General features: G+C 48.0%; 1 protein-coding gene and 1 pseudogene across 3 annotated transcripts in view; both read right to left on the bottom strand.

Annotated features, from left to right (window-relative positions):
* The window catches only part of BICDL1 (BICD family like cargo adaptor 1), a 620,165-nt gene that overhangs the window by 22,967 nt on the left and 572,897 nt on the right, over positions 1 to 24,301 (bottom strand). For 2 of the 3 annotated variants that reach the window (XM_069619731.1, XM_069619730.1), the window contains one exon: positions 7,794 to 7,914. In XM_069619731.1, coding sequence (XP_069475832.1) covers positions 7,794 to 7,914 — 121 coding nt within the window. Of the gene's footprint in view, positions 1 to 6,539; positions 6,649 to 7,793; positions 7,915 to 24,301 lie in introns of all 3 variants that reach the window. The other variant, XR_011276216.1, reaches the window with a different exon arrangement.
* On the bottom strand, positions 21,579 to 22,920 carry LOC138492516 (vacuole membrane protein 1 pseudogene; annotated as a pseudogene).

The raw sequence follows: 24,301 nt of genomic DNA, 5'->3' as shown, positions 1-24,301 counted from the left end.
CTAGGGGCACATATTCGGGATGAACTTCACAAGAAGGTATAGTAAACTGGAGATGAACACCATGAGCTCATGTTACATACAGGAGATGAAAATCATAAGCTGGAGGAGATGTATTAGAGATAAATACCATGAGCTGGAGGTCATGAATAACATATGGACATCATAAAACATGGCTATGAATTGCAGATAAGCTAGGGGTACATGATGAAATGAAACCCTGAGGTGTAGGTCATGTATTAAAGATGAACACGGAGGAATTGGAGATCAGGCATTGCAGAGGAATATCATGAGCTGTGTTCATGAAGTGCAGATGAATATCAAAAGCTGTCCTTATCAGCATTGCGCCCAGAGGCGCTGAGCACCGAAGTTCTTGGTCCTAGCTTGCTTTGCGCTGGAGCAGTAGATCCACTGCATGACCATTGTTAGGTAGATGTCAGGAATAAGGTTTGGAGTAGGAGAGGAGTGTGTAGAGGGCTCTGAAAGGGCTAGGGGCACGGAATAAACTAAAACTACAAATCCCAGCAGCACTTGGGAAAATATGTAGTTGGTAGCCGCGCGCGTGTTGCCAGCTGACATTGATTGAAGACAGCTTATCACAGGCCAACGGTGCACGGCAGGTGTGGCTTATTTTGTTTCTGCACGGAGCTGGTGTTGGAGGAAGACCGAGAGAAGCGCCCGCGTATGGATTCCAGCGTTTCTGAAAGGGCATGAATGATTCTGCAGCGGTGGGCGGAGAGGACGCTGTCGACTGCCTTTTGCGAGACAAGACTTTGTCCGGGAAGGCTCGTGGGGCTTCCCGGACCTAAGATAAGTGTGGAAGGGCTTTCAGGGATTGGAATGTGTATACGCTCTGAACTAGCATTTATCGATCATACGAACTTGCATTTATTACATGGGGGCATGGTGATTAAGACACAACGTTCTCAGTGAATCAACATGAGCCCAGCGCAGCCTGTTCAAAGGTCAAAACGCACGCATCGGGGGAACAGTTCAAGCATGTTCTTTACCTAGGGAATATTAGGAGCTCAAATCTAGGTGCAGCATTTCACCTCTAACTAGTGCTGTTAACTAGGTGTGGGGTAATTTCAGGATGTGAGTGTGCAGGCTGCATATTTTTATGTTTAATGTCAAAGCCCAGTGACACCCTCATTTGGGGTTTACCAGTTATGTTCAGCATTTGTACTTGTTGCTTCTGCTTGCCCTGAGGGCCATGTGTATTGTCTATCATTGTGGGAACATTCCCAGCTGTATGTGTTCATCTTGCTTGCTACGCATGCTATTCATGTATTAGGGAGAAATCAGTACACGTATCAAGGTGTGCTTATCATTGGTGCTACTGAGCAGGGAATGCATGGTGCATGGTTATTGGTAGGAATTATATGTACACAGTAATTACAAGGTACTGAGTATAGATTTAGGTAGGTTAGGGTTTTTACCCTGTTACTTCCCCTGTACTATCCAAACTAGGTGCTCCCTTACCCTCTATCCGGTGTTCCTAAAATCCCCTACCCTATCCACAACCTCTCCCTAACTCCTCGTCCCCCCACTGGCTGCCACGTGGTGACCTGTTTTTCTATCTATCAGATACCTGTGCCAACCACGGTGGGAGGGTCGAATTCATTTGGCTTCTGTGGTTCGGGGGAGAGTGTTGAATTCTCTTCCCCATTATTGTGTATTATTGACATAATAAGTCACCCCCATATTGTGATACTTACGACAACCCAAGCCAAATGGAAGCGACACCTCCACCTTTGGCTGATGTGCTAAAGGCTCTTCAAGACATTAAGGTGGAATTAGCTCATGCCCGACAGGAATCTGATAATGTAAAGACACAAGTACAGAGTTTGGTAGCACAGCGTACCCCTTTGGAGGATGCCAGTGCAATGGGAGCTTCTACATGTCAGAATCCCACAGTAATTGTTCAACCTCCTAGTAGTGTACCTTTAGCAGCGCCTGAATGCTTTTCAGGGGACCATCGAAAATACATGATCTTCCTTACCCAATGTAGACTTTTTCATTTTTTGTGGAAACTCACAGCGTTCGAGACAATTCAGGCTAGAACAGCCTTCGTAATTTCATATTTAACAGGAGATGCAACGGCATGGGCTATGCCGTTGGTGCAAAAGGATGAACCTGTGTTATATAATTGGGATGGGTTTTCAGCAGAATTTGGCAGGCTATTTGACCGACTGGAGGTGTCATTAGCACAGGATAAAACAGTTTAACAGATTGGTGATTGAAACCGAGTGGCCAGTGGCCAAGCAAACAGTGTTATTTTATCAGGGCTTACGCAAGGAACTTAAGGATGCTTTTGCTCAAGTTGAGCAGCAACCAAGGAATTGTACCGCAATGATAGATTTAGCGTTAAGGTTGGATCATCGTATGAATGAGAGGAAGGGAGACAAGAAGAGACCGGAAGCAGCCCCATTTGTGAGATTAGATAGGAGTAGGGGAGGACGGACGAGTGAAGTGGAACCAATACAGATTGGTAGTGTAAGGGGACCATTATCAGTGGCAGAAAAGGAACAACGTAAGATTAACAAATTGTGTCTCTATTGTGGGCAGGAATTCTCTTTCCCATTTTTGTGCATCATTGACAGTTAGAATTTCCTTTTTGGGTGCAACTCTCCCCACTTGTGAGTCCCCCAGCACTTTTTCCTGGACTCTAGGATGTGTATCAGTTCTCCTGAGTGAGTGGGAACCTTTTTCCACACTCACTCAGTCGTTTACTTTACATTTGGGAACCTTTTTCAACCCTTTTGGTTGTATCTTTCTGGAGTTATGCTTTCCTCCAACTTTTTAGGCACCTGCTATTTATTATTACAGCACAACGCACTTTCTGTGCAGTGTTGCTGGAAACTCCTTGAGCTGCCTTTTTTATATTCCTTGTGATGACAGTCATTTCCAAGGACAAGCCCGCCCCCAGATTTGTCTAAAGGCTTGAATGGTGATTGGTGAATCCTGATGGATTTCCTGCATAAAAGGCGAGGGTCTTGAAGCAGAAAGCAGTGTCAACCAATGGAAACAAGAAACCCAAAGAAGAGGTAGGACAGACACCTGCAGCCCTTTCCAGCGACCACCAGAGCCGACTGAGTGACCACTGCAGCTCCAGCCCTCTCTTCTGATCGACAAGGAAGATCCAGACCAGACAACTTACCCCCATGGACTGGTCAACCATTCTTGTCCCTTGAAGAGCTGCAACCGTCCTGGGCTGCAATTCCCCAATACCGGAGCATTATGCTGTGCATCGTCTCCTGAAGTGTGGCTTCGGCTGGAACTTTGTGGGCATCCTTCTGGGCCTACAGTGATTCATTTCCGCTCCTAGAAGTCTTCTCAACCAAGGCGGGGACCGAGAAACAGAGGGAAGTATGCTGTGTGACAACTGCTGCTAATCCAAAGCCTGTGTTGAGTCCCAACGAGCCAGTATCATGAAGATTGTCTGTTGGGCGTCCCATCCGAAGAAGCTGACCGTCTGCTCCCGCCAAATGTTCTTTCTTCAGCCTCAAGGCCAAGGATCCGGATAGGAGCTGCTGTCACCTCACCTTGGAGATCCACCAGTGACATTGTTGTTCTTCATCAGAAAAGGTACTGTCGTGCTCCTAGGTGCTTACCTGGGTGCTTGCTGTGTTGAATCGGACTCCTCCTGAGCTTCCGGAGACACTTTGGGGTGTACAAAACAATAGTGTACTCCCAGGCATTGATTCTTTGGGCTGAAACCTTCCAGGGGGGTCTAGCTGACCTCCCTGAACCTTCCTTTACCTACACATTTTACCAACTTGCAACCGTCAATAATCCTACTAAATTTGACAACTTTTACAGTGTCTGCCTTCTTTTGTTCTTCTGCTCATGGCCCCTGGTCACCTAGTGTCCCAACTGACTTTCAGACTATCATACCCAGATAGGGCTGGAATTTCTAAAGTGTAGGCTGCATAAACGTTACTTACCAGTATCCTTGTTGTGTTACCTTAAATGTTGGTTAAACAGTTGATTTGCCAACCTGCATGCTACTTTGACTACTTACATGTATATCATCTAAGAATCTACTATTGAACTGAGTAATTCTTAATACATGTATTACTGTATGTATATGTGAATAGGTTTACTTACCTGGAACTCTAGTATTGTGTTAGCGACATTCGTGTTTATAATAATAACTATATTTTTATAAAACGACAGTCTGTAAGTGTATGCTTTACTATAGGTGTGCACTGAGGTCTTTGCATTTAGCTACAGCACTTCTCCCTCCTAGACTAAGCCTGGCTGCTCAACCATAGCTACCAAAACTTTTGGGTAGTTCAGGCCAAACCTACGAGTTGGAGTCCTGTACATTGAAGAGTGAGTCTTCTACAGTCCTACCACAGGTGGACTTAAGTAAAACTCCCTAACAGTCATCTAAGATGAACATCTGAGGAGCAAGTACTTCCTGGTCTGGTCTTTTCAGGGTTGCGACCTGAGGCAAGTGTATTAGGTGCTGAAATGTTGTCATCTACCTTTGAGCACCAAACTTGCTGGTCCCTGCTTGCTTTGAGTTGGAGCAGTACATTCTGCTGTTACAGTGCTGAAGTGATTATATTGTGTTTCGGTCCTGCTGGTGCAGAGCCATGTCTTTCTTTTTGTGGCCCTGATGAATTAAAAATGCTTTTCATTTTAGGGCAGAGTGTGACAAAGACTTTGGTTTAGTCCACATTGCCTGGCTGGAAACCCTTTCTTTTTACTCAGCGTGATCTTTGTTTTTCTTCACGTGGATCTTCCGCACTGTTGGAAGAAGCCATACTCGAAGAAATGTGTGCAAGGTATTCAGTCTCGGGATATAATATTCACCTTAGGAGCCCCTTTTGTTTGCTTCTGTACTCATACAAATGTCTCAATTAATTTTTTGACGGCTTTCAGGATCAAATTCCAGGTACTCAGAGAGAGTGCATTTCACCTTCTAGTTCTGTGACTTCAACAGAGTCATCTACTGACACCAAAGCTCTGGAGTTTCAGGTTTTGGGCTTAAACCCCTGATGAGCTGCAAAGTAGGCGTTGTTGGGACCCTGCGGTAGATACATTTGGTGTTTATTTATACTCAAAGTGATAGTTAGGCTCCAGGCCAAACTTTGTCAATGAAAGCCAAACCTTAAAAATCCTGACCCGCATAATCAGCAAAAAAGGTTTACATTTATTTAGCATTACAACCTGCCCGGTGTTGAAATTCCCACAATCCTCTCTGCTCTCCCTTCAATGTCATATTAGTATTTGGTAACTGATGAGATAGAACTTTGTTCTGCAACTTTCCCCTGACTGAACCCAAAGGCGAATAAAAAATAAACAATCAGAAGATGTAATGTACTCGAGGAAGCACTGTCGGAGGTGCATGTATTACTGATTACCGATCAACCTGTTTCGAAGTCTAGTTTCCAAATCTGGGGGCAATGCACTGTGATATTTCAGGCTAACCACCAGATGGCAATTAATGCACAGCATAGTAATCTAAAACAGATTCAATTTGAAAAAATGCACGCAACCATGGTTATGTAAGCTGTGAAGGCGCAGGTGATGTCAAATGGGTTACATGATTTAGATGAAGATGGTTGATATGAACAGCTATAAGACCAAGAAGAATAGTGTGTTGGGTTGTAGTGCCTATGGAAGGAATGGTACCTAACATGGACAATGAAACGATATTTGCATAGATCAGAGATATGCCTTTCATCCACGGTTAAAATCATGGTGAATGAGAAGGGAATATTAGGGCACTCGTCTTCCTCTGTCAAAGAATGGCATCTCAGGCAATGAGGGAGGGACAAGGGACATACTTAAACCTTAAGTGTGATGACTTAAGTAAGGCGCTATATAAATAACAAATCATTATCATTAAACCATAACTACGGAATCCAATTCTGTTGGGCAGACACGGATTGTGGAGAGGTAGGGGCCAGGTGCCTGGCTCACATAAGAATGTAGACTGAGCTGTGACGTAAGGAGTTTCTGGGCATTGAAGGTAAGAGCGACAGCATTCTTACCTTGCTGGAGAAGGGGGTAATGCACAACAGCTGTGAAGGCAAGGGCTCACTGAACATAACAGTAAGGGATCACTGAGATGCAGTGGTAAGAGGACTCTGGGTTTAGGAGGTAAGGGGGCATATGTCTTCTTTCACTGGAGAATGGAGTCACTACCACTAGAAATGGTGGACGTTGTCTTACTGATGCTTTGTGGCTAAGGAGGACAAGTTGCACGTCTTTTCATATTGTAGAACAGGATCATGGTCCCTTGAAAGTTAGAGGTCACTATAGCAAAGGTTTGAGGCAGACTTCTTCCTTTAATGGCTCATCCAGTCAATGTCACTGGAGGTAATCATTCTTCACTGTAGAACAATGAATTGAAAAGATGAAATCAAGGGGGCATGCTTCGTCCCAGGAGAATGGGGAGATGATGGATTGATGGTGAATTGGTTAGAAGGGGATGAGTGGATGATAAAAAAGATCCCCTTCCAACATAATGGAGCCATGGCACTGCAGGTGACAGATGATGAGGTGAGATGGAGGGTGGCGCTCACCTCAAAGGCAGGAGGGGCTTGCGACTAGCACTGTGGGTGCGGGAACTGGGCAAGGCTACTAGATCAGAAACCAGAGGAGCCAAATAGTAAAAAGCCCTGAGGAAGCAAACTGGAGCAAGAGAAAAAAGAGACAGGAAACAGTGAGCTCAAACATGCTGTGCAAGATAGGTTACAAAATGCTGACATCAGCAGCAACATCATGGAGACCCACCACTTCTGACCCAAGGGTAAACTAAAATTAAGTGTTCTGGAAGGTCACTGGTTCAGGAGATGGCAGGGGTCTGGTATGTGTAAAGTTCAGGAGGCAGCAGTCTCTGACACGGATAAACCTCAGGAGGTCTTAGCCCACTGACATGAGTAGAGATCAAGAGGCCTCTGGGGTATAACATAAGGAAAGGCCAGAGGGCAATAGCGCTCTAACGTGTTAGGTTCAAGTGATTCCCGAGCTCTAGATCAGGCAAAGATTAAGAGCCGTCTGAGCATTGACATGGGGCCTGCCGGCAGGGCATTTGACCTGGGCACATTTCTGGAAGTTGCAGAGCTCTAATGTGGGGGTAAGGTTCAGGAGGATGCAGCCTTCTGATGTAGGGTGACGCCCAGGAGGATACAGAACTCTGACATGGAGGGGTGAACAGGAGGCTGCAAAGCTCTACCATTGTAAGGTAAAACACTATTGATATCAGTACATTGGTGAAGGTCAGGAGGCTTTAAAACTCTACAATGGGTACAAGTAGGGAGGCTACTGATATGTGATATATGGGAAAGGTCAGGAGCCTGCCGAATTCAAACAGGAATAATGGCCTAGGGGCTGTGGAGTTCTGACATGGAGGAAAGGCCAGGAGGCTCTTGAGTTGTAACATGGAAAAGGGTTCAAGAGGCTCTAGATTTCTGCCATTGGTAAAGTTCAGGAGGCTTCTGAGCAGACACAGGGAAGGGTGAAGAGGCTACTGGGAAAGGTCAGAAGGCTACTGTGCTCTGTGTTCAGAGAACTGCAGAGCTTTGACACAGTGACTTATGAGCTCTGACAGGGGGTCGGTGTTTGGATGGTCTGATCAAGGTGAAATTCAGGAGGCTTCCGAATCCTGGCATGTGAAAGTTCTGGTGGTTGCAAAGCTCTAAAATGGGGACATTTCAGGAGCCCCTGAGCTGTAACGAGTACTTGCCCTGCAACAAAGCAGCCCAGTCACCCACTATGGCTGCAACAAGCCCCATCCCTGACACTCACAGCCACAAGACCCCGATCTACGGAATTACCTGCCACGCCTCAAGCTGTTGCGACAGGTTCAGTTTCTGCTGAATGGCATCCAGGAGCTGGCTGTTCAGGGACATCACATCGATCCTACACTTGGCCAGCTCCATTTCCACAGCGTTCTTTCTGAAAAGCAAAAAAATAGCCAATCAGGGAAGGTTGCCACCTGATCCAGCCAATTAAACTCGTCATGACGTAGCCTGATATTAGTAACTAAATCAGGACGGAGGAGCCAGGATTTGGGTAAATGGTGTACACACACAGAACCGCTACCCATGAAGCAAAACAGAAAGAGGGTATGAACCTTACCCACAACTAAACAGTCATGTATTTATCACAACAGATGCTTTTGTTAGACAAACAGAAATTCATTAAAAAAAAATCAATTTTAAGTTCCAAAATTAGACACACACACAAAACAGACACAGACAACCCCCCTCCCCCCCATTCGGGCACGCATACACACACCTGCACACAAAGTCAGAGCTATATAAAAACTTTCAGACAGACTCAACAGATTCATGAAACAAAACACCCATCCGAATGATACTGAAGCAAACCTACATATTTCAAGTAATTACATTGTTTGTTGCATGAGCAAAGACCTACCAAATCATGAGCAGCATCTTAACTAGACATTGCACCGAAGAAACTAACAGCAAACAGGCTTGCCCCAAGAAACCAGTGAGGACTTGTGTGATTTAGCCTGCGGTATAAATAGGAACACTGCTTCTACAGATATAATCCTGGAGCAAATCAGTAATGATCTCAGATACATTGGTCATTCAGACTAGAGGTGTGCACACACTGAAGGCATGTGCAGTGGAGATATGATAGTCACACTACCACTTCTACAAACTGTCACGCCGGAGTAGTCTTGCATGCACCAGTGACCCAACCCAGCTCATGCTGTCCAGATGATTGGCAAGGACAAGACAGCGGAACACATTGCCAGTGTTTCCGGTACCGGGACTGCAAGTGGTATCCTGAGGGGCCTGCGTTTATTCTTGCCTTATTGTCGTTTGCCCAGTAAAATCCAGCCGGGCATGCAGTATGGAAGAAATATTGCCTGCAGCATGGAAGAAAAGCCTCAAGTTCATTTCCCACAAACATGCATATGGGACATCAGAGGTTCACACCAATGCTGTCTCTTGCACGCTGCTTTCAAGCACTATCAGCCAATCAGGGTACTTCATTTCAGATTGGTAAATCCATAAAAGCGAACACAAAATAAAAAAGTACAATACAGTACATAAATGAAAATATATATGAGACAAAAATAGGCAGGTAAAAGTATATTTACTAAAATATATAATGCAATGGCCGGTGAAACCTTCCCATATAGCAAAGCACAATTCAAAGCCACTAAGTGACACAACCCCAATCATACATGTATCCTAATACTTCTGCAGCGACTCACTGTTCTCCAGACTTTTTACATTCTAAGATTATAGATAAAATATTTCAGACAACAGAATCGCCATGGTACAAGATATGTATGCATCCTGTTTACAAAATCCTGTCAGGGTTTCCGGTGGCAAAATACCCATCCTGAAATGCGTCAGGGTTTTATGATGTCTAATATTATATAAATATATATATATATATATATATATATGTATATATAATATTTCTATATTGTATGCAGATATCCCAGAGGTCCACTCAGTGGCCTGATTGGCAGACACACCATAACTGTGACATTAGCTAACTGAATCCTTTGCTTTGCTCACATAAGTGGCCTTTGTAAATGTTTTTAATTATATCCCTTCTGCTTGGTGCCATGGTTTCGTGCACTAGGCCTCTTGAAAGAGTGGGCTCAGGGAAGGTCCTGTGCTCAAACCTGCGCAAGGAGGCTTTTTGTTTTGCTATCTTAGGTGGTGCTTAAGCGACACCTATAATCCTAAACTATTGCACTAGAGTACAGTTAGGGGGGAAACTACATGTGAGGAAGGGCACACAGGTTTGGTTATTTACCCACCCATTGACTGCCCATGGCCATCATAATCCCTATGGCCATTCCCACCCACTACCTGTCCTATCACACGTAAAACACATCCTCCTGGGATATCTTTGAGCTCGCTTTATCAAGCAGTAATACCGAATATTAGAATATTAGCCTGTTAGGATTTTTTTCCTAAGCACTCTGCTGATAGTTAATGGCTTAACTGCAGCTGCATATGGCTACTGATGTAATACACATGTATGAACTTTATTTAACACTATGAACTGTCCCTTTCCAAGATGGTGGGGACTCTTCTCAAAATTGATTGGTAGAAAGGCAATGGTGAAGTAGTTAGTATGGGATTAACTGCCTTTCCTCCAGGACATTGACTAGAGGTCACAGTTTACTTGAGGTCCAAGACTGAAGATTTTAAAAGAAAATCCAGACAAGCCAAAGAATCCGTAATGGGATAAGTGAAACTTTAAAATTATGAATTTTCTTAAAGACTAATGAACCATTGTATATAGTTAAAGCAACGTAGGAGAAAATATTTTCGATTGGGACAGCGTACTTATTAAATGAACATTGACATGTTCACGCTTTGAGTGACTGTAGCGTTTCATCCAACATCCAATTTTTTTCATTTTACATCGAACGGCCTCAACCAGACCGAGTGCCTGGTTTGCGCGTGAATTCCCAGATAGCCCGTGTGACTGCGAAGGCGCGAGAGCACTGGGAAACAGTGGGTTCAGCGTTTGCGCAGCCGCGAACAGCAGCCACTTGTCGTAGTAGCGTAATTCGGGTATACCGCTTTTGCGCGAGGTGTGTGCGGCCGAGAGTGAAAGCCCCGTTGGAAGACGAGAATCGTGTCTCTAGTGACGGGAACAGCGCGGGAGCAGGGTGAAAACCAAGGAGACATTATTTGCTGCGTGAAGTGCATGAAATCGCTGTGATAGCAAGGGGGAAACATTTTGCTGTGTGAAGTACGCAGGAGCGCAGTGAAGCTGCATAGACTTCTAATGGGCCCGATTCATGGAAAAGTGCACAGAGATCACGCACAGCCTGCGTGCCAAAAATGACTCTGTGTGAGCCTGCACGCAGAAGTGTTTCTGCACGCTCCGCGTAATTATGGAATTATTCACGCAAAGTAACCGTGCACGTGAGGTACGACCGGAACGCCCCTGAAACGCCCCCACACAAAGCAGAAACAGATACCTTTGTTTTCTTCCAACGGGCGCAAATACATGCACCCTTTAAACAGTGTATGGGGTAACCCGCAAGCAGGCCTGCATCTTGGGGATCCTGCGCGGGGTCCCCGTAACTGTAACCGGCACCCTGACAACATGCATATGATTTTTCGTAACTCGGGCAAAACTCAGAAAATCTGTGTGCAAACCCCCGTAAACCGTTCCTGCACCTGCTACACTGCGTACGCGCACCTCTGAGTTAGATCGGAACCTCGGCTGCATACACGCACCCCTAAATCCGACACCCAATCTTACCACTGCGCAGTGAATCCTATGCGCAATGTCTGTACGCCTGCCTTCGGATGGTGGATAGAACGAGGGCTTTGCGTGGCCATTTCCCTGTTGAGAGGTTGACTTGGTCGGATCCAAGAATTCGTATTGTTCCACGCAATAGTGGGCGTGTGATAGACTGCCTGCGGGCCATCCTTCGTAATGCCCACATTTTCCCTTGTTCTTCCTCATTATTCGAGTTCCACTCCCTACCCTGCCCCCTGCGCAAGCCACGCCCACGCTCTGTGTGGCATCTCGTGCAAAGGCACTCGGCCTTTCGCAGTGATGTGCCGAACTTGCACAAAGTACAGCGCAGTCTATTTCATGAATCGACAAACGGGATTTCACGTGTGTTTTGGCGTGGAAAGTCCCTATTTTCTGCGGAGATATACATGAATCGGGCCCAAAGGCTGCAAATAGTGCAGGAGCACAGTGTGGAAAGCACAGTGAAAACAAGTAAGGAAATATAACAGTGTAAATAAAGTGAAAATACACACAGAACTATGTACATATCATAATTGCCGCAGAGTGAGAGTCCGTACAAGCTCAAGCTGCATATTCATACGATAAAAGACAACCATAATTCAAGAGGTTTGAATTAAAAGAAAGAAAACCCTTATTTAAGACAAGACAGAAAACCAGCCTAGTAGCACTTCGAGGAGGCAAACAGGTAAAATGGGACTAAGGACAGAGGGAATGACATTTAGGCCCCGATTCCTAGAATTTCTTGCACGGTTCAGCTTGACTTTGCACTGCTGAAAAGTGACTTTTCGCTGCCGGCACAAACCCTGATTCAAAATCACTTTTCAGCAGTGAAAGTCACGCTGAACCGTGCAAAAAATAAATTCCATGAATCGGGCGCCAAAAAACTGAGGACAAAAAAGGAAAAGACTATAGCAATAGATAAGGCATGTTCTTGTGCTTGTTTGCAGATCCAACCCAGAGTCCGAGAATACTGAATACTAAACTAACTCACAGTGATCTTGTAGCTTATTTTTGTATCCACTTCCGCTTCCCCGTCCCCACCCGGAAGTGTTAAGTCTGCTATTGTAAGTCAGAGACCACAGATGAGACAGTTCTGTAGGTAAGTGGGTTATCATTAACCTCCGCAGGACCTGACACACTATCACTGCTCATTATTGTACAGTGGAAGCGATTTTTGCCGCTATCAGTCTCCATTATTGGACTGTGGCAGCGCTCATTCCCCACTATCAATCGTGCCTGAGGGCACTTTAACACTATCACTCCTCATTATTGGACTATGAAAGTGCACTTCACCGGTATCGCTGTTCATTACTGGACTGAGGCGGTGCTCTTTTGTCAGTACTGGTCTCCATTTTCGGCTTGGGGAGCACTCTTTTACCACTATCAGTCTTTATTGTTCGACTGTGGGAGGGTTCTTTTATCAGTGTCAGTCTTTACTGTTAAACTGTGGGAGTTCTCTGGGGGCTCTTTCACACTACCACTCCTCAGTGTGGCGCTGCCCGATGACGGGCTCACGCGGCGGCGTGACGTATCACGCCGCCGCAGCATGTATAAATAAATGGGGCGTTCCCGGCCGCGGCAGAGCGACCGGGAAGCCCGAACACAAAGGACTGGTGCCTATGTGGGTCCTTGGTGTGGAGGGGCTTACGGGACCGCGTGGGGGCTCCGACCCGCCCCCAACAGTGGCGACGAGTGGTGAGGGAGACCCGGGCCCGGCGGTGAAATTATTCCGATCAATTTTTGAATGGAAGCGGAACGAAGCGTCGCTTCGCTTCATGCCGGGTCGCGGGACGCACACCTGGCTGGCGGCCATTTTGTCTGGTAGGCCGTGAAACTTCACAAGGCTCCGGTTTGGAGCGTGAAGACAACACGGGCCTAATTTTTGGAAAACCTCAAAGAGGGAAGTATAACCTGCACGCCCATGCCGGTTTTGTGAGTTTCTACCCAGTTTTGGGACTTTTACGTCGTGTGAAGGCCAGGAGAAGGACCAACATCACAAGGCCTGTCCAGGCCCATCCGTTGCCTAGGCTCAATTTTTGGAACTCCCAGGTCTATCTGGACTTTGGCAAGGTGAATCCACTGTTTTCTCTTTGTCTCCTTCATCATCAAAGCGCTGTGGCCTCTTCGTTGTTTCCTTCATCATCAGGTTTGCTGTACCTCCATTGGTGCCCTGCCTGGAAAGGAACGAGTTTGAGTTGCGGCCCTCAGGACAATAGGTGGGGGGTGCCTGTGCGCTCAAACCCATGGGTGACTCTGATGATTCGGACAGTGGTGTTGCAGCTGAGGCACTTCCCCGCGACCGTGGCCAGGCAGCTGCTCAACAACAGGCTGTCCTACCTCCGGTGATCCAAGCCCCTGCAGGACTGCTACCTGGACAACCAGGGCCTCCCATCATGGCCCAAGCACGAGCACCCGCGGCCCATGCCGCCCTGCAGCCCATTCCCGAGTTCGACGCGTCGGGCCCATCCTCGAGCATGGGGCCCCGATGGAGAAGATGGGTGAGTCGCCTCGACATGTATTTCAGGGCTGCACAGGTGACGGATGACGACAGCAGAATTGCCACCATGCTGTACTCGGCAGGACCTGCAGTCCAGGAAATATTTGAATCACTTACGCCCATTAATAACTCTTACGATGCGGCCAAGGCGTCACTCCTGGCGCACTTCCTCCCCCTTGCAAACGTAGATTATGAGAGGTTCGTCATGCTCTCGGCTAAGCAGAAGGAAGAGGAGACACTGGACGCTTTCTATGGTCGCTTACGCCGCCTCTCCCTCGGATGTGCATGGGGAGACGCAGACGACATGATGCGTACGATGCTGATACAGGCATGCTCCTCTGGCAAGCTCAGGAGGCAAGTCCTGAGAGAGCCAGGCATCACGCTGCCCCGCATACTGGAGCTGGGCAGATGCCACAAGGTAGCGGAGGCCCGAGCCAGCAAGATGGAAGCAGGGTCTCGGGCGGCGAGATCAGAGGAAGTGTGTGTGGTATGGCGAGGTGGCCGAGGTGTGAGACGCCCAGGTGGAGGACCCCGAGACAAGGCAGGAAGAGGGGGGGAGTCGTGCCAGAAGTGCGGGTACGACCTCCCTCACATGACAGAGTGCCCTGCGGTTGGAAAAATCTGCGGGAGGTGTGGATTGGCCGATCACTTCTCGAGGGTATGTCGTGCGGCCATGCCAGTGATGGTGCGAGGGGTCAGGCACGGATGTGGGCTCCGCGCCAGAGCCAACCGCCCAGTGTAGCCCAGGTGGATCAGTGTGAGGCCGAGCCCCAGGCTGAGGGTGATGAGGAGGAAGACGAAGAGAACGTCTTTTTTGTCTCCAGCGTAGAAACACTCAAGAAAAAAAGCAGGAGACAGCCGAAATGTGTAGTGGAGATCAACCACTCCCCAGTCCCGGTGCTCATGGACACTGGCGCCTCCGTCAACCTGATGGCCAGAGGACATTTTGACTCTCTCAAAACCCCTCCCGGATCTGGCCACACCGAAGGCCCGCATATTTGCGTTTGGGGGCCAGGAACCGATACCGCTAGACGGTGCCTTCGTGGCTGATGTGGAACATGATGGCTCACACATTAAGGCTCGATTCTACGTGACCCCGGTGAGCAGCAATACCTTGCTCAGCTGTGCGGCTGCAGAGGCATTGGGGATCGTAAGTTTCGCATACTCCGTCCACCTGGAGGATATCCATGATCTCATGGACAAGTATGCTGCCCTCTTCAGCGGCATCGGAAAGATGACGGGGGGACCCATTCGACTACACATCGATAAGTCGGTACAGCCCATCGCACTGAAACACCGCCGAGTACCCTTTCACCTAAGGGGGCTGGTAGATAAGGAGCTGGACAATTTGGTGAGCCTGGATATCATCGAGAAAGTGGAAGGCCCAACCCCGTGGGTGTCGCCGATCGTGGTGGCCAGAAAGCCCAAGCAACCTGACTCGGTACGCATATGCGTGGACATGAGGCTCCCGAACAAAGCGATCAGAAGGGAGCGGCATCTGACGCCAACGATTGATGACATCATTGCTGATGTTCAAGGGGCTCGATTTTTCTCCAAACTGGACCTCCGAGCCGGCTATCACCAGGTCGTCCTTCATCCAGAGTCCCGGTACATAACAACTTTCACCACCCACCGGGGTCTGTATCGATACAAGCGGTTGAGCTTCGGAGTGTCGTCTGCCGCTGAAGTCTTCCAAAATATCATCAGCGGCGCCCTAGCAGATCTGGAGGGCGTCCTTAACATTAGCGACGACATTTTGGTGTTCGCTAAGACCGAAGTGGATCACATGAAGAGGCTGGGAAAGACTTTGGAACGACTTCAGTCTCTGGGCCTCACCCTTCACCGGGAGAAGTGTGAATTCATGCGCTCCTCCATTGAGTTCTTTGGCTACATACTCAAGGAAGGGGGGGTGTCGCCAGACCCGAAAAAGGTCCAGGATATCAAAGCGGCGAAAGCCCCCGAGTCGGTGACCGACGTGAGGAGTTTCCTGGGGATGGTAACCTACTGTGGGCGGTTCATCCAGAACTTAGCGTCGAGATCTGAACCACTCCGGGCGCTGACCAAGAAGGAATCACCATGGCAGTGGGGCCCCCTTGAACAGGCCGCCTTCGAGGACATTAAGGGTGCCCTCACAGCGGAGGACACTATGGCGTTTTTCGACCCTGCATTAGAATCTGAGGTCGTGGTCGATGCAAGTCCTTTCGGGCTGGGAGCGGTGCTGACGCAGGTGGACCGCAACGGGAGTGTTCGACCTGTGGCATATGCTAGCAAAGCCCTCACCGAGACTGAACAAAGGTACTCCCAGATCGAGCGGGAGGCCTTGACGGTGCTGTGGGGCTGCAGACATTTCCGGCTCTACGTCTTGGGACGTCCGGTGACGGTGATTACTGACCATAAGCCACTGCTTCCGATACTGGTGGGCTCCTCGTCGAAACCACCGGCGAGAATCGAGAGGTGGATGCTCGCCCTCCTGGAATATTCTGTTACCCTGGTGTACAGGCCAGGGGCCAACAATGCTGCGGACTACCTCTCTCGTCATCCGGGAGCGGGCGGGGAGAGGAGTATGACACCTGCGGAGAAGAAGCGGACAGTCATGTTCGTATGGTGGTGGAAGCGGCAACACCAAATGCGATGCCCCTAGAGGAGTTGGAGGCTGCGGCGGCTGAGGATGTGTGCTTCCGAATCCTAAAAGACTCAATGCGTAGTGGGTCGTGGAAGTCCATCCTCGAAGCGGTGGCCGGGCGCACGCAAGAAGCCAAAACAGTATTGGAGCAGTTGTGGAAGGTGAAGGAGGAGTTGTCGTTCTCGGACTCGGGGCTGCTGCTCCGGGGTGACAGGATTGTTGTTCCGCAATCAAAGGTGAGCGATGTGATCCAGCTCGCCCACCATGGACATCAGGGCGCCGCCAAGACCAAGGCGCGGCTCCGGTCGAAAGTCTGGTTTCCAGAGTTAGAGAGAAGGGTGGATGACTTTGTGGCGGCCTGCGTATGGTGTCAGGCGGCTTCCCCTCTGCAGCGAGAACCTGCCATCGAGGCAATGCCCCGAGGCATGAGGCCGTGGGAGATCGTCCACGCCGACTTTGGCTCAACATCAGTGGGCACCCATTTCCTGGTGATAGTCGATGAACACTCAAGATACCCGGAAGTCGAGTTCGTTGACTCAGTGGCCTTTGAGCATGTGGTGGTAGCGATGGAGAAAATATTTGCGGCCCATGGCTTTCCCCACACCCTATGCTCCGACAACGGATCGCCCTTCCAAAGTGAGCGATTCTCCGAGTTGCTGGAGAGCTGCGGAATACAACATCGGAAGATATCCCCCCTGTGGCCCCGAGCGAACGGGGATGCGGAGAGACTGATGAGGATCCTAAACAAAACCTTCCGAATTGCTCAGGGGCAGGGTCAATCTTTACAACGTGCCCTCTATCAGTTCCTTCGGGTGTACCGAACCACCCCACATGCAGCCACAGGAGTGGCTCCGGCAGAGGTGTTATTCAAGAGATGCCCCCGGGGGTTGTTGCCGGAAGTGGGGGAGAAAGAGCCGGGGGTTATCGACAATGAGCGGGTGGAGGCTCAAAGGCGAGTCCGGATTGAACAAGAAAACCTGCGCCGGGGTCTCCGCCCTCAGAGGCTTGAACCAGGGGATGAGGTCCTCATCCGCAATCGACACCCCCACGGGAAGCTATCACTCCCCTATGAACCGGAACCTTTGGATGTAGTGGCGGTGAAGGGGTCCATGGTGACGGCCTCGGATGGACGATCAAAAGTCACCCGAAACGTGAGTTTCTTCAAGAAGCTGGGTGATCCTCGAACTGACACCCCGCCCGAACCGGATCCACCAGACATGCCTGCTGACGGAGGTCTCTGTGACGAGGTGCCCGAATCCCCAGTCCGGGGAGAGGCGGCGGAAGGACGTCACACGCCGGAGGTAGGCGGGAGGTACCCCCAGAGGACTGGGCGAGGGAAACCCGCCTACCTCAGTGAATATGTCGTGGGACAATTGGCTAGTGAACTGGGATGAGCGGATCTGGGTGGATGACATTAAAGGGGTTTCAGTAGGTCTATAGTAGATGTGTGGTTTTCTAGTTAATAAAGTTAATGTTATTGTGTTCTGTTGTTCCTCCCGGAAAAGGAGGAGTGTGGCGCTGCCCGATGACGGGCTCACGCGGCGGCGTGACGTATCACGCCGCCGCAGCATGTATAAATAAATGGGGCGTTCCCGGCCGCGGCAGAGCGACCGGGAAGCCCGAACACAAAGGACTGGTGCCTGTGTGGGTCCTTGGTGTGGAGGGGCTTACGGGACCGCGTGGGGGCTCCGACCCGCCCCCAACACTCATTATTTGACTGTGGAAGTGCATGTTACTTCTATCAGTCCTCATTATTGGACTGAGGCTGTGTTTATTTGTGTCAGTCTTCGTGTTTAGCTTGAGGAGTGCTCTTTTACCACTAGCAGCACTATCAGTCTTTAGTATAGGAAAGTGGGAGTGCTTTTTTTTTTACCACAACCACGGGCCTACTTTTACAACTTTTGTGGTCATTTTTAATCTGAAGCAAAATTACATGGATATGTAAAAACACGCTCTTTATGGATGCATTTTAATTGGAAGAGTAAATTGCATGGAGGCGACCACTTCTGCACGTTTCCTACAAAAGGTCCCCCTTATGTCATCTGACTCATTTCTAACAGAGGGCCTGATTTAGAGCCTGGCATATATAAAACTCCCAAGTTTTCCACCAGCGAAGAATACCTTATTTTACATTTGCACTGCACATCCTTTACACTGGGAATGCGCCTGTGGATGGCTAGCAGAAATTCTTCGAGTTCTCATTACCATGCTCTGACCAGCTTTCCACCGAAATCGCCTTAACATCTTTCTTTTCTACTATGCTTTGGGAAACGTGTAAATTCCTCTTGCAACTAAAGATTACAGGAGGCATTCAGAATGGATTCCTAAGGAATCCACCTTCTTTACCAGGTGAACAAAAGGACGGATTCCGTAGGAATCCATGTTTAATGCCAGCATCAAATGTTTGCTGTCCTAAAGCATGTGTTGTTTTGAGGTGGAGTGGGGATGCGTTAAGGAAATGGTTAGTCTGTTAGTGCCCCCCCCCCTCCACCTCAAAACAAAGAGAAAAACTGAAAAAAAAGGTGTCAAGACAGGCGTTCATGTTTAAGGCCTGTCTTGGCACCTTTTATCTAATCCTGGGGACTTGGAAAATGACACAGAATGTGTTCTCACTGATCTGTGCTCTTTGAAGAGGAGGCAGCACATGTTGCCCTGCTCCTTGAACGGATATCTACAGTGTTTCCAACTGTGTCTGATGTTCATGCGCATGAGGAGACTTGAATCCCTATGAATGATTACATGCCTTTTAGCACTGAAAAAAGAAGTTGGAATCCTTAGGGATTCATTGCAACGATGGCCTCCATACTGCTGCATAGTGACCGCTATAACTGATCCCCTCTGTGCACATGTGCGCACAGGAGGTGAACAAGGTCTATATTTTCAAGCAGGGATGGTAAAAGGAACCTAGTGTTTCTATGTCTTTCACTGCCCCGCTTGAAAATAATCAAAATCCAGCAGAGCGGACATGTACACGGTCATGTAGGTGGTCTGCACTGCAGGATTTAATAGCTCATTTATCAGCCTATATCAGTCTTCATCATTGCACCATGATCGATCAGAATGATTGGACTGCAGTTTTGCTATTATCAGCCTTCATTATGGGACCGCAGCAGTACTGCTTGATCACTACCAGCCTTGATTATTAGACTGTGGGAGCGCTCCTTCTTCACTATCAGTATTAATCACTACCAGCCTTCACTAATGGCCTATGTGGGCGCTCACTGATCACTATCAGACTTTATTATTGGGCTGAGGGAGTGCTCCATAATCACAATCAGTCTTGATCACTAACAGTCTTCACTATTGGAATGTGGGAGCGCTCCTACATCTACATTCTACAGTCTACATTATTGCACTGAGAGAGTGCTCTTGATCACAATCAGTCTTGCACTGAGAGAGTGCTCTTGATCGCAATCAGCCTTGATCAGTACCAGCCTCGACCATTAGCAATCTTCATTATTGGGCTTTGGGAGCGCTCCTTGGTCACTATCAGTCTTGATCACCATCAGCTTTCCTTATTGGGCTGCAACAGGGCGGCTCCTCAGTCAGTCTTGGTCACTATCACTCTTCATTTCTGGACTACAGGAGCGCTCCTTGATGAGTACATGCCTATATGATGGAATGTGGTGGCGCTCCTTGCTCGCTATGAGTCTTCATTATTAGACTGCGGGAGTGCTCCTTTTTCACAATCAGTCTTGATCACTATCCATCCTTAATACTGGACTGCAGGAGCACTCCTTCATCACTTTCAGTCTTGATCACAGTCTTCATTTGTTAAATGCAGGAATGCTCCTTGATCACTATCATTCTTCATTATTGGACTGCAGAAGTGCTCCTTGATCACTACCAGCCCTCATTATTGGAATGCAGGAATGCTCCTTGATCACTATCATTCTTCATTATTGGACTGCAGAAGTGCTCCCTGATCACTACCAGCCCTCATTATTGGAATGCAGGAATGCTCCTTGATCACTATCATTCTTCATTATTGGACTGCAGAAGTGCTCCTTGATCACTACCAGCCCTCATTATTGGAATGCAGGAATGCTCCTTGATCACTATCATTCCTCATTATTGGACTGCAGAAGTGCTCCCTGATCACTACCAGCCCTCATTATTGGAATGCAGGAATGCTCCTTGATCACTACCAGCCCTCATTATTGGAATGCAGGAATGCTCCTTGATCACTATCATTCTTCATTATTGGACTGCAGAAGTGCTCCTTGATCACTACCAGCCCTCATTATTGGAATGCAGGAATGCTCCTTGATCACTATCATTCCTCATTATTGGACTGCAGAAGTGCTCCCTGATCACTACCAGCCCTCATTATTGGAATGCAGGAATGCTCCTTGATCACTACCAGCCCTCATTATTGGAATGCAGGAATGCTCCTTGATCACTATCATTCTTCATTATTGGACTGCAGAAGTGCTCCTTGATCACTACCAGCCCTCATTATTGGAATGCAGGAATGCTCCTTGATCACTATCATTCCTCATTATTGGACTGCAGAAGTGCTCCCTGATCACTACCAGCCCTCATTATTGGAATGCAGGAATGCTCCTTGATCACTACCAGCCCTCATTATTGGAATGCAGGAATGCTCCTTCATCACTATCATTCTTCATTATTGGACTGCAGAAGTGCTCCTTGACCACTACCAGCCCTCATTATTGGAATGCAGGAATGCTCCTTGATCACTATCATTCTTCATTATTGGACTGCAGAAGTGCTCCCTGATCACTACCAGCCCTCATTATTGGAATGCAGGAATGCTCCTTGATCACTATCATTCTTCATTATTGGACTGCAGAAGTGCTCCTTGATCACTACCAGCCCTCATTATTGGAATGCAGGAATGCTCCTTGATCACTATCATTCCTCATTATTGGACTGCAGAAGTGCTCCTTGATCACTACCAGCCCTCATTATTGGAATGCAGGAATGCTCCTTGATCACTATCATTCCTCATTATTGGACTGCAGAAGTGCTCCCTGATCACTACCAGCCCTCATTATTGGAATGCAGGAATGCTCCTTGATCACTACCAGCCCTCATTATTGGAATGCAGGAATGCTCCTTGATCACTATCAGTCTTCATTATTGGATTGCAGAAGTGCTCCTTGATCACTACCAGCCCTCATTATTAGCGCATAGGAGCTTTCTTTGATCACTATCAGTCTTTTTAAAAAAACATTTTTTTAAAGTGACAGTGGGGGTTTTATTTCCGGTTAGGTTGCTCCTTTTTGGAAAGACGAGAAGTGTCCATCAAGATTCTGGCAAGCGGTTAATTTGGTTTTTCCGGCCGAGTTTTTCTTCTGTTGGATGCGCATGGCGTAGCTCTGGGCCATGGAGTTGATGATGGATAATATAAAATAGCATACCATGACGATGACGACCTTCTCGAAGATCCACGAGAGCCAGCTTTCTCCCTGGGGGTCTCCGCTCTCAGTCCTGTGGTGGAGCTTCTTCCGCTGCGCCTCCAGGTACTCACTGAACGGCTTCTGTAGCAATGGGCCGACCCCCGGGGACCCCCGGAACAGCTCCGATGAGGGAAACCATATGCTCTACTATGTGCTTGATGAACGTTATGATAACGAAGAGTTTCTGGATATCCATCTTTATGATCGCTTTCCCAATCAGCGTTGCACCGAAAAAGGTCCAAAACGGAACCAGGAAGTGGCCGGAGGTTATTCCCGCCAAATCAAAGAGTGGAATTGGAATTGAAGCACAGGCCAAAATTCCAAAGAATCTAACCTTCTGAACGAGGTTCTGCACTGCAAGTCTGGCTCTGGAAGCTAAATCTTGTGAAGTTTGTGCATGTTCAACATCTCTTCAAATTCTTCATACTCCTCATCATCTGGGTCAGCGCCGGAGAGTCTGGCCGCCCGGGCAATGAAGTAAAGCGGTAACTCGCCGATAGCAGTGCCAGCACCCCACATACAGGCCTCCAACCGGACTTTCGAGATGATTGTCCACAGTGTAATGGCCCCTTCAGCCATTTCTGTGGGTGGGCAAATAGATGTGTCTGGGTATGGAGGTTCCGGGAAGTGAACAGAGTTACATTCGTAGGCAGCTAGCGTCACCGAGGCAATGTGTGGACCCAGGTATAGCAGAAAGGTATGAAGACCTGTTCCAAGTCCTACAGAGGACAGGATTCCTAAGCCTACCCAGTAGGAACACCATAAGAACTTTCTCTCCATGTACTGTACATACTGTTGATGTGCTCCTTCAATATAATACGCAGCTGAAAGTCCAGCAAGCAGCAGCAAAACAGAAACGACGACCCCGCGTCGGTGCCCTAACTTTATGGTCCATTCCATCAAGGTAATGAGGGATTCCAGGAAAAAATACTGTAAGGTAATGAGTGGTTTCCGCCACAGGACAATGCTCTGCCTCTCCTCCCGGTCTCTCCTCTTCTTTTCATGCAGCCAAAGTGAGTCTGTGACGTTGTCATTGTGCTGCTTCCGGTTCAGTAACAAGTGTCTCTGCTCACATTCTCTTCCATCCTCTGCCATTTCATATATTGGTTCTCTTTGAGGATCCCCTCCAGCTATTTCGTTCCTTTCGATCACTATCAGTCTTAATCACGATCAGTCTGCAGTACCAGTCTTGATCACTATCAATCTTCATTTTTGAACTGTGGAAGAGCTCCTTGATCGATACATCTTTTGTTACTGGAATGTAGGAGCGCCCCTTAATCACCATCAGTCTAGATGCCTATCATGCTTTTTTATTAGACAGTGGCTGCGCTCCTGGATCTGCAGCAGCCTTCATTAATGGACTGTGGGAGTGCTCTTTAACCACTATCGGTCATCACAGGACTGAAGGAGTGCATTTTGCACACATCTCTTTCTTTGAATTAGGGTTTCATCTACTTTATGATTATGCATCTTGTCCTATTTCCACCAAACCTTACTTGTATGGGGCAGGGGTTTGCCACAGTACATCTATAGACCCCCCACTCACATCCCTGCTAAACAACTCCTCCCCCAACACCCTTGTAATTTTGTCTCCCTTTTGAAATTGAACATGCGTATCCAATTTGGATGCAAGGGAGATTTTGCTCTTTTTCGTTTAACGCAATTCTAAGTAACAGCATACTCCTTTTTTTACCACTATCAGTATGCATTATGGGCCACTAGCAATCTCTTTTACAGGAATGCAATGCCCATTAATTTGCATTTTGTAGCATTACAGGACACACACATGTATTCCCTTTTACTGTTGCATTGTGGGAAAAATCACATGCACTGTGCAATCTCTTGCTTCTCATGGCACAGCTCTCCGCAGTCATGTGTTGCTGCATATTTCTAGCATTTTCTAATCGAGAAGGCACTGATCAAACTGATGCATCACAAGTACAGCAGCTGGTCGTCATGGATACGAGAACATTTGAGCCCATCATGATTAATGTATAAAGAGCCAGCTTGGTCTGTGGGACCAACGTGAACAGCATGCAAAGGCAGGCATCCTGGGCTCAGGAGCTCAAGCGGGGGTGGCGGAGTGGACTGGAATATCTGAAAGAGTCTGAGCACAGAAATGGGCTAAGGGCCATCTTAGCTGAGAGTACCCATTTATTGCATTCACATGGGCAGGCATCCTTGGCTCAAAATCCCTAACAGCAACAGAGAGGGTGGAGGGAGGCGAGAATCACCTAAAGGAGGGGGGTCTGATGATCAAAGTGGGCCAGATATTGGGGCATGCTAATATCAGGGTTATGCAAAAAACCTGCATGCAAATTGTGGCCCCTGATGGGTTAGCAGTACTTGGCTGCGGGAGAGTTCCTGACCACCAAACTGTGGCAGAGCCGGGGAGTGTGGGCAAAGCTTAGTATATTGTATGGTAAGGCAGGCAACTGGGATGCGGGAGCATTAGAGGGCTGGAAGTCCCCAGACGGGAGAATCTATTGCAAGACTGGACCAAATTCAAGCTGAGGGCTG

Source organism: Ambystoma mexicanum, chromosome 10, assembly GCF_040938575.1.
Source record: "Ambystoma mexicanum isolate Mex_15411 chromosome 10, UKY_AmexF1_1, whole genome shotgun sequence".
Taxonomy (NCBI): Eukaryota; Metazoa; Chordata; class Amphibia; order Caudata; family Ambystomatidae; genus Ambystoma; species Ambystoma mexicanum.
The sequence above is the reverse complement of the archived record's forward strand: the minus strand, read 5'-3'. Positions and strand labels throughout refer to the sequence as shown.